The sequence below is a fragment of the Ascaphus truei genome, chromosome 7 (assembly GCF_040206685.1).
Source record: "Ascaphus truei isolate aAscTru1 chromosome 7, aAscTru1.hap1, whole genome shotgun sequence".
NCBI classification, from domain to species: domain Eukaryota; kingdom Metazoa; phylum Chordata; class Amphibia; order Anura; family Ascaphidae; genus Ascaphus; species Ascaphus truei.
The window spans coordinates 39,446,750-39,458,512 of record NC_134489.1 but is presented as its reverse complement, the minus strand read 5'-3'; the positions used below and the strand labels follow the sequence as shown (position 1 = coordinate 39,458,512).

General features: G+C 43.8%; 2 protein-coding genes across 3 annotated transcripts in view; one reads left to right on the top strand and one right to left on the bottom strand.

Annotated features, from left to right (window-relative positions):
* PCP4L1 (Purkinje cell protein 4 like 1) overlaps nt 1–11,763 on the top strand; it is a 374,963-nt gene that overhangs the window by 111,179 nt on the left and 252,021 nt on the right. The window lies entirely within an intron of this gene.
* On the bottom strand, nt 5,209–11,049 carry CFAP126 (cilia and flagella associated protein 126). Its single transcript, XM_075607800.1, has 6 exons — nt 10,900–11,049; nt 9,706–9,768; nt 9,052–9,132; nt 6,619–6,795; nt 6,208–6,291; nt 5,209–5,684 (listed from the first exon to the last, which is right to left on the bottom strand). The coding sequence occupies exons 1-6, from the start codon at nt 10,924–10,926 to the stop codon at nt 5,400–5,402; spliced, it is 717 nt and encodes a 238-aa protein (XP_075463915.1). The 5' UTR covers nt 10,927–11,049; the 3' UTR covers nt 5,209–5,399.

Here is an 11,763-nt window from a genome sequence, read left to right as displayed (position 1 = left end):
CATTTTTAACATGGTTCCCTATAGGCTAATGTTTTTTAACCATGTTAAAAATGGTTATTGAGGCAAAAAGTGACACTGTGTGCTCATTTGCATGTCATTTCCCAGAATCCCTTGCTGCAGTGGAAGTGCTGTATGCTGGGTGATAATGGGGAAAGGCGGGGTTGCAGACCTGCCTAAGACATGCAGATGAGCATACAGCTATATTTGCATATTTGCTTTCCTGTGGAGGGTTTTTGTCACTTTTTTTACTCACCATAACTTAACTCAGTATATATATATATATATATATATATATATATATATATATATATATATATATATATATATATATATATATATATATATATATATATATATATATATATATATATATATATATATATATATATATATATTCTAAACATACTGTTACACAAATGCCAACGTTTCGGTCCCACAGGGAGACCTTCCTCAGGTCTCCCTGTGGGACCGAAACGTTGGAATTTGTGTAACAGTATGTTTTGAATACATCTTTTTTTGGACTACCCCTTGCTTCATGCTGTCTCCTTTATTAGTTCACGGACTGGTAACTATGCTGTTTATCTCTATGGGACTAGCATCTGCCTATGCTTTGTATTAGTGTGCTGACTGGCTCTATCTAATGGACAGGGCACTGTAGATGGACAAGGGCACTGCGGACTTTCATTCAATTGGAATTTTTATTGTGCCATAAGAACATACGTTTCGGCCTACTGGCCTTTCTCAAGTGAAATGTCCATCTATTGCATATGTACTTGATAAGGACATTTTTGTGGCTGTATTTTGTGATGATGGAAAGGATTATACCCTTTTCCCGTCTGGAGACACCAGACTGCAGCGTTTACCCCCTTCCCGAGTCGTATTGTTCAGCTACAATAATATCTGAAGGGTGCCCCTTAAGAAGTGAATATTCTCACAATACCTCTGTTAATGACACAGGTTAAAGTTAGTTGTTGGAAACCCAGTTTACATACGTGAACAGACCCCCCGAACATCTCCCCCACAACGTGAATGAATATTGGAAGTCTCTTAATTCACAAATCCCGAATCTGCCAGCATCCTCCTTTCCACCCCACAGACCTATACAATGTATTGTTGGTTGGTACTATTGTTGTTTTATTGCATTGACTCCCATAGTGTATTAGAGGTGTGTTTCCACCCATTGGAATTTTCTAGTCCTTTTGTTTCAAAACTCCAACCTCCTCTTCTCTCTTAGTCCTCTGCCTAGGTAGGATAAACGTAGTATCCTTCCACAAAGGGAAACCCCAAAAATCCCCATCTGGCTGTATCTTGTGAAGGGAAAGAACACTTCTGAGCGTTCCACGCAGTGTTTCTCACTCGGGGATCTAAGGTCTTTATAACTCATCTGTTTGCATTCTGCAGATAGGTATTATATGGGGTAACTCATACCGTCCTCAACAGTTCATGCAAAGCTTTCAAATATACAGTACAGTACACTTGCCCTGACTACTATGTGAGAGACTGTAACTATTTGAGGGAGAAATTCCTACTGATAGGATGCAGCTCGGTACGGTTCAAATTAGCAGTGGTATTGATGTGGCCCCTGTAATTCTCATGGGGACATAACACTGGTAACCCTTGCATTGCCACACATTAACCATTATCACAGATCAGGGCGAGTGACTTATTTCATCATTTTTTTTATTTTATTTTTTTTTACTTTAACAGTACAAGAAAATTACAGTACTTTGCATTGTAATTAAAATATTTAAAAAAAATCACTTTTCTGTATAAGTCAATAAAAATATATTCTTTAAATGTCTTTTTTTTCTTATTTCGTCTCCTAGAACCTGGGCAATACATAACTAGTTCTCTCCCCCTCCACCCCCCATTCCTCTTCTATAACACACACTTTATTGTTCTTGTAAAATATAAAACAAGTTATTGTGTACAGTACATGGAATGCTGCTCATAAATAATTTCTCCCACTGGCTTGAGCATTACAGTTATATAGTGGATGAGGTTGAGAAAAGACGTGTCCATCGAGTTCAACCTGTGTTAAATTTAGACGACGGATACTTATTCTATATTTGTATTTACAGTACTGTATATTGATCCAGAGGAAGGCAAACAAAAAACCCCAGTGGAACATCATCCAATGACGTCTCAGGGTGAAAAATAAATTCCTTTCTGACTTTAGTAATGACATCCAGATTTCTCCCTGAATCAACATCCTTCCTATGTTTACTTATGTGGTATATCCCTGTATACCTTCCCGTTCTTTAAAAAAAAAAAAAAAAAAAAAAGTCCAACCTTTTGGATCTATTGTATCTGCCATCACAGTCTCCATGGGTAATGAATCCCACATTGTAACTGCCCTTACTGTAAAGAGCACTTTCCTTTGTTGCTGGCGAAATCTCCTTTCCTCCAACCTTAAGGGTTGACCCCCAGTCCTTTGTACTGCCCTTGGGATGAATAATCCTTTTGAAAGTTCCTTTTATTGACCCGGAATATATTTGTATATAGTTATCATATCCCCTCTTAGACGCCTCTTTTCTAATGTAAACCAATCTAAATTAGCTAGCCTCTCCTTTATAAATAAGATTTGCTATCCCCTTTATTAATGTGGTGGCTCGTATCTACTTTTTCTAGATCAATACTGTATTTTCAAGGAGTGGTGCCCAAAACTGTACTCCCTAGTCAAGGTGTGGTCTTATTAATAATTTATACAGTGGCATAATTATGCTTACTTCCCATCCATCCATTCCTCGTCTAATGCAAGATAATATCTTGTTTGCCTTTGCAGCTACTGCCTGATATTGGGCACTATTGCAAAGTCTGCTGTCTACAAGCACAGTCTCGGACATTTGATCGTGGTCATTTAGCCGTGACCAAATCTCCGCCGGCGTTTACCCACAATTTACCTCCAGCCTGGGTCCTTTTGTCGCTGGCCACTTCACCACCAAGGCAAGTCCCTAACCTTACCTTTTACCATAAAACCCCGTAATCTTGACCCCTAATACTAACCCTACCCTGAAAACCTAAACCCCCTTATCCCCTACCCTAAAAAGCTTAACCTCTTACCCTAAAACCCCTATCCGTAACCCCTTAACCGCTAAATCAACTCTTAAATTAACTTACCTTGGAGGAGCGTCCAGCAGTGGAGGGTCCCTCTGCAGCCAGACGCTGGCGGAGACTTGGTCACGGCAAGATGGCCGCAACTAAATGTCTCACTCCGCTACAAGCACTCCTAAATCTGATCAAGGATTGACCTCATTCCCATTTAATTTGTAATTTTCCTGGTTATTCTTAATTCCCAAATTTATAACCTTACATTTATCTGTATTAAACCTCATCTGCCATTTACCTGCCCACGTTTCCAGTCTCTCCAAGTCCTTCTGGAGAGAAATTACATCCTGCTTTGATTCTATTACCTTACACAATTTAGTATCATCAGCAAAGATGGAGACTTTGCTCTCTATGCCAACCTCAAGGTCATTAATAAACAAGTTAAAAAGCAGGGGTCGCAGTACCGATCCCTGAAGTACTCCAGTTAAAAATTTAGCCCAACCGGAAAAGGTTCAATTTATGACAACTCTGTTGTCTGTCCTTCAACCAGTTTTCAATCAAGGTGTAAATATTTTTTTACCGAGACCAATTGCTTCTATTTTGTATACTAACCTCTTGTGTGGAAATGTATCAAAATCCTTTGCACCATCTAAGTAGACCACATCAACTGCATTACCCTGGTCTAAATTCCTACTTACCTCCTCAAAGAAACTAATGAGGTTAGTTTGGCACAACCTATCCCTCATAAATCCATACTGACTATTTCTAATAATTTTGTTATCCATGGGGTATTACTGAATAAGGAGTGGCTCAGTGAGTAACGACACTGACTGACACTGAGATTGCTGCAGGGGAGCCTGGTTCAATTCCTGGTGTCGGATCCTTGTGACCTTGGGCAAGTCACTTTATCTCCCTGTGCCTCAGGCACCAAAAACATAGATTGTAAGCTCTACGGGGCAGGGACCTGTGCCTGAAAAATGTCTCTGTAAAGCGCTGCGTACAATTAGCAGCGCTATACAAGAACATGCTATTATTATTATTCTGTAGTAAGCCTTCAAGTAGCTTCCCCGCTATTGATTTCAGGCTTACAGGTCTGTAATTCCCTGGTTGTGATCTAGCTCCCTTTTAAATATAGGCGCCATGTCTGCTTTACGCCAATCTTGTGGTACGGAACCTATGGAAATGGAGTCCTTGAACATCAAATAGAATAGGTTGGCTATTGCTGAAGTTGGCTCTTAGGTGAATGTCATCGGGGCCATGTGCTTTATTTAAATCAATTTTATCAAGCCGCCTATGCACTTCTTCCTTAGCTAACCGTTTGTTAATAGAACAACAGGCTTCCTCCTGTTGCAATATCTTGGCAATAATTCACCTCTTCTGCTAGAGAACATGTGGAATACCGCAATGATCAGCGCTAGAACTGAGCGCCTCGCACCTAGCGCCTTGCACCTAGTAGCTGGTTTAACGGTTGTGAATAACAGGCTGTGGATTTGAAAACATTTTTGGGTACAATTCGCAGTTTAAAAAAAGTAAATATGTTGCAAGACTTAAGTATGGCTACCATTAGCTAATGACCACTTTATGAGCCAATTTAGTGCTTAGGGGTTTCATTAATGTATAGAAAGCAGCGTCTCATAATAACTTTGAGTTGACGGAAGCGCTGCTTACTGATTGTACTTCTTTGGTTGTGGAGGGAGAGCTTCAACTCTGCCTGTCATTTCAAGGTCAAGTGCCGGAGAGGGCATAAGGCTATTGTTGAGTAACATCGTGGCATTGATGTGACTGCTGTATAAACACCACACTACATGCCAAATTCCACCAAACTTACAAACCGGCATCAAGGAATTTTTATGGGACAACTTTACATAATGTTACTGACGTATGTTTTGCGGTCACCTCGGACTGTGGTGTAGACGATCTTCCATACAAAAATGTAACGTTATCTGTACTTAAAGTGACATGTTATACAGAACTTGGTCATCTTTTTGGTGCTTCATGGTGATGAAAAGACTGCAATGCGCCATCGGTACCCAGATTCCTACTACTAAGAGGTTGTGATTTGATGCCTTGTTGGGACGCATTAAACCAAACACACACACACAAACGTCATTCTGAATTACTAATTCTATTTTCTGCAATTAAAAATCCTTAGATCTTGGGTGTGCAAGTAGCATGCATTTACTGAAACTGAACAACGTTCTATCCCCATTATTTTATTGGTTGTGATTAAACCCCTCTTGTTACCAGAAAGACCAGCAACTCAACACCCCCCTCCCCCAAATGGATATTCAGCAGACATGGTTTCAAGGCCCTTCTGGCGGCAAAGGAGTTTATAGTAGCTGTGTCAATCATTAGGGTGCTTCTTTGGCTTTGTCTTCACTGTGGGGTGTGCATCTTGAACACATTTCTGGTCCACCGGGTGCTCTTTCCCTCTCTAACTCCTCCTTTTTAAGAATGCCTTTTGGAGTCCCCAGGTCACGTTTGTCAGACTTCCGCTGGCTCCCCGCTGGAGATACAGGTGGATTGTCATTTACGACCTTCTCAGGAGGGTGTCTGTGTTTCTCTTGACCGGCGCATCTGCTGCTTTTCTGGGATGTGCCATTGGTGACTTTTGTCTCCTCCGGATTCTCAGCTGACTGTATTATTTAATGCCCCCCAAAAGAGTAAGCAGTATGTCACAATAAGAAAGACCTATACCGGAAGCTTTAACTCGAACACATGGGTTGCAATGTAAATCAGAGTACATCAATGCTGTGCTACCAATGAGAATATGACCCTCTATGGCAGAAGTAGCAAACTGCAGTCCTCAAACTGAATGGGACATTTGGTCGTAGCTGTTTCACCGCGACTCACCCTGCCGCCGGAATCCTCACCGCCAACCACTTCTATGGTCAGTTTTATTACTGTTTAGGCTAGGGGGTTAATTTAAGGGGTTTTAGTGGTTAGGGTAGGGGGTTAATTTAAGGGTTTTTAGCTTTTAGGGTAGGGAGCTAATTTAAGGGGTTTAGCTCTTGGGTTACTGGTTAATTTAAGGGGTTTTAGTGGTTAGGGCAGGGGAGTAATTTAAGGGGTTTTGGCGATTAGGGTAGGGGGTTCATTTAAGGGGTTTTAGCAGATATAAGGGTTTTAGGGTAGGGGTTTTTAGGGCAAAGCACTTACCTCAATGGCCGGCGGCATGCTACCGAATGTCCCAGACACGTCCTCAAGGGCCTTTGACGCCCGAAGAATTTGGCCATGCTCGCTCTATGGAGAGGATATTCACATACATTGAGTGACTTACTGTAGGAGTCCCCAAACATATTCCCGGACCCCTCAGACAGAAACGGGATAGTATCAGAGGGGATATGCAGTGTTACATGGGGGATTTTAGCTGACCTTTTAAACGTACTTGGAATAATTTCGGAATGAGGTCGTATCAAACTATTTTTGGACTGTTCTACTGGGTCCCTCTGCAACCCCCTTCATTCCCCACCTGCCATTATTCTGTATAAAGGGTCAAGTGGCGCTGAAGGTTTACGTGGGGCATACACCCTACTTGGCCTGTATAGTTTGGGAGATATAAGGTCACACCTTGCCTGTGATGTGGGGGCGCAGTCCATTGCAGGCATTGATAAGAGGGCGGGAATCCTGGATCCAATCTGTGAGGCACTTGGAGGCTGCGGCTGAGCGAGATGTTAAGCTCAGCTTGGCAGGAGGGATTTTCGGGGGCATATCCCAGGTCCCCATAAACGTCCCCCACGGGTTAGTCTGCAGAAAGGAAAAGAAGCCTCAGCCTTGGTCAAAGCAACCGTCCTCTACACCAGGGGGTGTCCCACTCCAGTCCTCAAGAGCTAGCAACAGCGCAGGTTCTCAGGATATTACTGCTTCAGCACAGGTGGCTCAATTGAGCCACTGATTGAGCCACCTGTGCTGAAGCAGGGATATCTGTAAACTCTGATCTGTTGGTCGCCTTTGAGGACTGGACTTGGCTAGCCAGCAACTGACCAACTGATTGAGCCACCTGTGCTGAAGCAGGGATATCCTGAAAACCTGACCTGTTGGTGGCCCTTGAGGACTGGAGTTGCCCAACCCCTGACCTACTACACCTTATGGGGCCTATTCTGGTAGCTTCGATTTTATCATTGCAACATCGAACATGTTGGAATGTTACTAGCTCACGGCATGAAATCTGCGAAAAAAACAGTATTCAGAAAGGCAAATCGCATTTTGTTTAAAAAAAATAACATAACGCACGGGTTTCTAGCTGCTTTTCAAGCGAAATGTCCGGAACATGCGATTTCCCTCCAGCAGTCAGTAAGAGCTGCACAGAGAGAGCAGAGAGAAACGGCGTCTCCCTGCACAGCACTTAGGCTACGGCCCCAGTGCCTGCGCTGCACGCGCGCCTGCGAGGCTGCCGGCGCATGCAGCCGAATTCCCCGCTCTGCAGAGAGCTGCAGGGGGAAAGACGGGGGGCGTGACGGGGGCGCGGCTATGACATCACCCAGCAGGTTCGCCCTCATTGGCTTAACCGCTGGGGGCGTGGCCTAGCGCTCCATCGCTAGTTCCCCTCACAATTTTCTTGCAGGCTGGAAAAACTCACGGCGCATTGCGGCGGCCCCCCCTTGCAACGGGCCTGGTCCCATTGAGGGGCGGCTCTTGTCCCTGCAGCATCCGCCACAGCAGGCACTGTAGTAGCCAGCGGGGACCTGGCCTTACAGGCAATCTCCCTGCAGAGAGACAAACGGCGTCTCCCTGCACAGCTCTTACAGGCGATCTCCCTGCACGGAGAGAAGCTGCATCTCCCTGCACAGCTCTTACAGGCGATCTCCCTGCACAGCTCTTACATGCAATCTCCCTGCACAGAGAGAATCCGCATCTCCCTGCACAGCTCTTACAGGCGATCTCCCTGCACAGAGAGAAGCTGCCTCTCCCTGCACAGCTCTTGCATGCAATCACATGCAATCTCCCTGCACAGCTCTTACAGGCGAACGTCCTGTTTTTATTTTAATAACATAGGATTGAAGCAGGGGGTCTCCAGAGTTGACCCGCATTACTTTCAGCTCCGAGACCCCCTGCTTCCTGAGGTACAGGCCTCAGTATCGGGTGCCGTGACCGGGACATTTAAACTTGCAGGAGATACCGACACCCCATCCTGGGACCTGTACCTCGGGAAGCAGGGGGTGTCCGGGGCTGAAAGGAATGAGGTTCATGTCCAGAGACTCCCTGCTTCAATCCTATGTAGTAAAAATAAATTATACAAATTCCAACTCCTATCTCGCCAACTTTTAGGTGGCACAAAAAAATAAACATTTAACAGGCGATTTGCATCTTGGCGCTACTTGGATAGCAGTGACTGGCAAAAAATGCGAGTTTCTGATGTTTTTGACCTACCGCACATCATAGCGAAAGTGATAACGATGGTTAAAAAAAGCCGTTTACAGGCGATGGAGACATGTTATCACGGCTTTCTGAATGGCTACACATGCAAAATCACTTGTAACGTGCACTTTGCAAGTGTTAAGTCACTTATCGCAGCTACCTGAATAGGCCCCTCTGTCTGTACAAATCCTATGTACAATGCTGTATACTGCGCACTATACTGTCATTGTGAAGCGCTTTGAGTGCCAGTGGGAGAAAAAGCGCTATATGAAATAGTTATTATTATACAAAGCATGAATATGGATGGAAAGAATTTTACAGCAGTGCTAAATGTGGATGGATGTCTCCACCTATCTGTGTAGATGTATTTCCAAGCTATCGTTAATTTGCTGGGGAATGTCATTGTAGTGAATGATAGTTGAACCCGGTGCAAACACCTGTCACTTTGCGCCAGCCATTTTATCTACCAGTTTAGCAAGCGCTAAATATTAGATTGTAAGTTCCTCGGGGCAGGAGTACACTATACAGGTTGCGCATTAGGTTTACATTGCTGCATAACATGAAAATAAGTTGTTATAACCGTAAGCAAATCCTTTTCATTGTTCTGTGCAGTGAAGGAGATTAGCAGGTAGGATGGGGGCTCACCTTTGACCTCGGAGCGCCTGGAAGCAAGTGGCCTCTGTCATTGGCTATGAACTGTGTGTAGCCCTCCTGGGCGGAGGGACGCTAGAACAGCAGGGAAACGATTGAGACACAACACTTCAGAGGCTAAAACAGGCAACCGTGACACAAACGCGGAGTCGAAGGCTATGCTGGCAGAAAAGATTCCAGTTGCTTTGTAATGCGTGGCCATTTTAAATTCCCAGTGTGGAACTGCAAAATCTTTACATATAACCCACAAGTGTCTGTCCCTCTGTCACACTGTCTCACACAGCCTTTTTGTTACCTGATCATGTAATACATCCAGAGCAATTTCTTTGCAAGGACTTTCCAGGAACATTTTCAGACTTTTTTGATAGCCCAACCCATTTTGTCTCGTCACCGAGCAGCATTATCAATGACTTTAAAGGTTACCATTTAAAACGGGTACTTACTCACTAATACATTTTACAAACGGCAGGCTATTTGTCCGATCACTCGTATCACACGTTACATGCCATGCACGTGATGCGGGAAGTTTAGTATAGTTCATTTCACTAAAGACAATAACCAAGGAACTCAAACAGAGGGCACGGAGAGGGGATTACTGTTTAATGGGAGCAGACAAAACATTGGGACATTTCTGGGTTTCTATCTTACCTCTTTGTAGGGTTTGGGCACATTCCAGTTTTGCAGGTTATTTGAATTGAAGGCGCTCTGGTACTGTGAAACAGAACACCTGTTTGTGAGTGCGTGCTACAGTATGTACAGTATGATGTGTACTTAGGGCATGACACAGTTATTTGTTTGTCTACGTAGGGTGGTGTGACCAGATAATCTTTCTATACGTGCAGCTGTTAGCATGATGTTATTAGGGTATACCTATAAGCAGTGGTCGACAAATCACCAAAAAATCTACTCGCCGAACAAAAAAATCTACTCGCCACCTAGTACCACACATGTGCTGCTTGGGCCAATAGGAGCTCGCCACAATGTTAAATTCACTCGCCCGGGGCGTGCAAATGTATAGGTTTGTCGAACACTGCCTATAAGGGGTATCCCAGGTTGCCATGGGCTGGGTTAACCCTATGCTTTGCTATACATTGCAGTTCTTTCTGGTAGTAAAAGGGTTAAACAAAGTGTCCTACAAGAAAAAGCAAGAAAACAAATGCAGTCCATTACAGCTATCCTATATAAAGTGATTAGCACACTGTTTAATGATAACACTTATTCATTTACATTTCCAATATCCCATACAGCCTGGTGTCTATATACCCAGTGACTAGTCACCCGTGTCTCTCTCTATACCCCAGTGACCAGTCACCCCTGTGTATCTCTATATACACCAGTGACTAGTCACCCCCTGTGTGTATCTATATACCCAGTGACCAGTCACCCCTGTGTCTCTCTATATACCAAGTGACCAACCAACCCTGTGTCTCTCTATATACCCAGTGACCCCTGTGTCTCTCTATATACCCAGTGACCAGTTGCCCCTGTCTCACTATAAACCCCAGAGACTAGTCACCAGTGACTCTCTCTATATCCCACTGTGACCAGTCACCCCAGTGTCTCTATATACCCAGTGACTAGTCACACCTGTGTGTCTCTATATACCCAGTGACCCATGTATATCTCTATATACCCAGCGACCAGCCATCTCTGTGTCTCTCTATATACCCAGTGACCAGTTACCCCTGTGTCTCAATATAAACCACAGTGGCCAGTCACCAGTGTCTCTCTATATACCCAGTGATTAGTCACGCCTGTGTCTCTATATACCCAGTGAGTGATACTATATGCCCCCCCAGTGGAGGCTTGCTCCTCCTGTAGCCCTCTCTATGCCCAGGATACCTGGTTTGCACTGAAGTGGGTGGCCATGCTGCTCTCTACTCCTCTTTCTGTATACACTACTGTCTCCAAGCAACAGTTGCTAGGAGAGGGCGGGGCAACATCCAGCCAATGAGATGTCGCCTCCCTTCCAGGTAGCCGATTGGCCGGAGATAGTGGCTGGCCCTGCACTCCACGTGGGCAGTGGAAGGATGTGTGTATATCTCTTTAAACAAGTCTTCAAGGAAAACAATGCATCAGACTCAGCGAATGGAATGGTTACATTATATACACACACTACATTGTATCTGCATATAAACACTTGTAATATAGAATGATACAAATAGTATCTAGTGCTCTTAATGGTAGTCAGCCTCACTCATTGTGACTGAGTTGCACTCACTGTTGAGTGGATGTATTTTCTCAGGATATAACCTCTTTATATATCATTATACTCCCTGTTATAGCCTCTATATATCCTTATACCCCCGTTATAACCTCTATATATCCTTATACCCCCTGTTATAACCTCTATATATCTTTATACCCCTGTTATAACCTCGATATATCCTTATACCCCCCGTTATAACCTCTGTATATATCCTTATACCCCGTTATAACCTCTGTATATATCATACCCCCTGTTATAACCTCTCTATATATCCTTATAACCTCTCTATATATCCTTATACCCCCTGTTATGACTTCTGTATATATCCTTATACCCCCTGTTATGACTTCTGTATATATCCTTATACCCCCTGTTATGACACATGACCTATAGTTAGACCCATAATAATAACATACAGGTACTTAGAATAAAGGTGTAAATAAGAGCGGCTGCTCAGAGACCAATCACAGAGGCTCGCACTCTGATAGACATATCAG

Bases quoted from the DNA above. Each gene is read 5' to 3' on its own strand.
- CFAP126 (XM_075607800.1), bottom strand. From the start codon at position 10,926: ATGGCCACCCACTTCAGTGCAAACCAG. The intron at 9,133-9,705 runs GTAAGATAGAAA...CTGCTGTTCTAG, and splicing joins TGCCCAAACCCTACAAAGAG to CGTCCCTCCGCCCAGGAGGG. The intron at 5,685-6,207 runs GTAAGTGCTTTG...TAAATAATACAG, and splicing joins GCATGCCGCCGGCCATTGAG to TCAGCTGAGAATCCGGAGGA.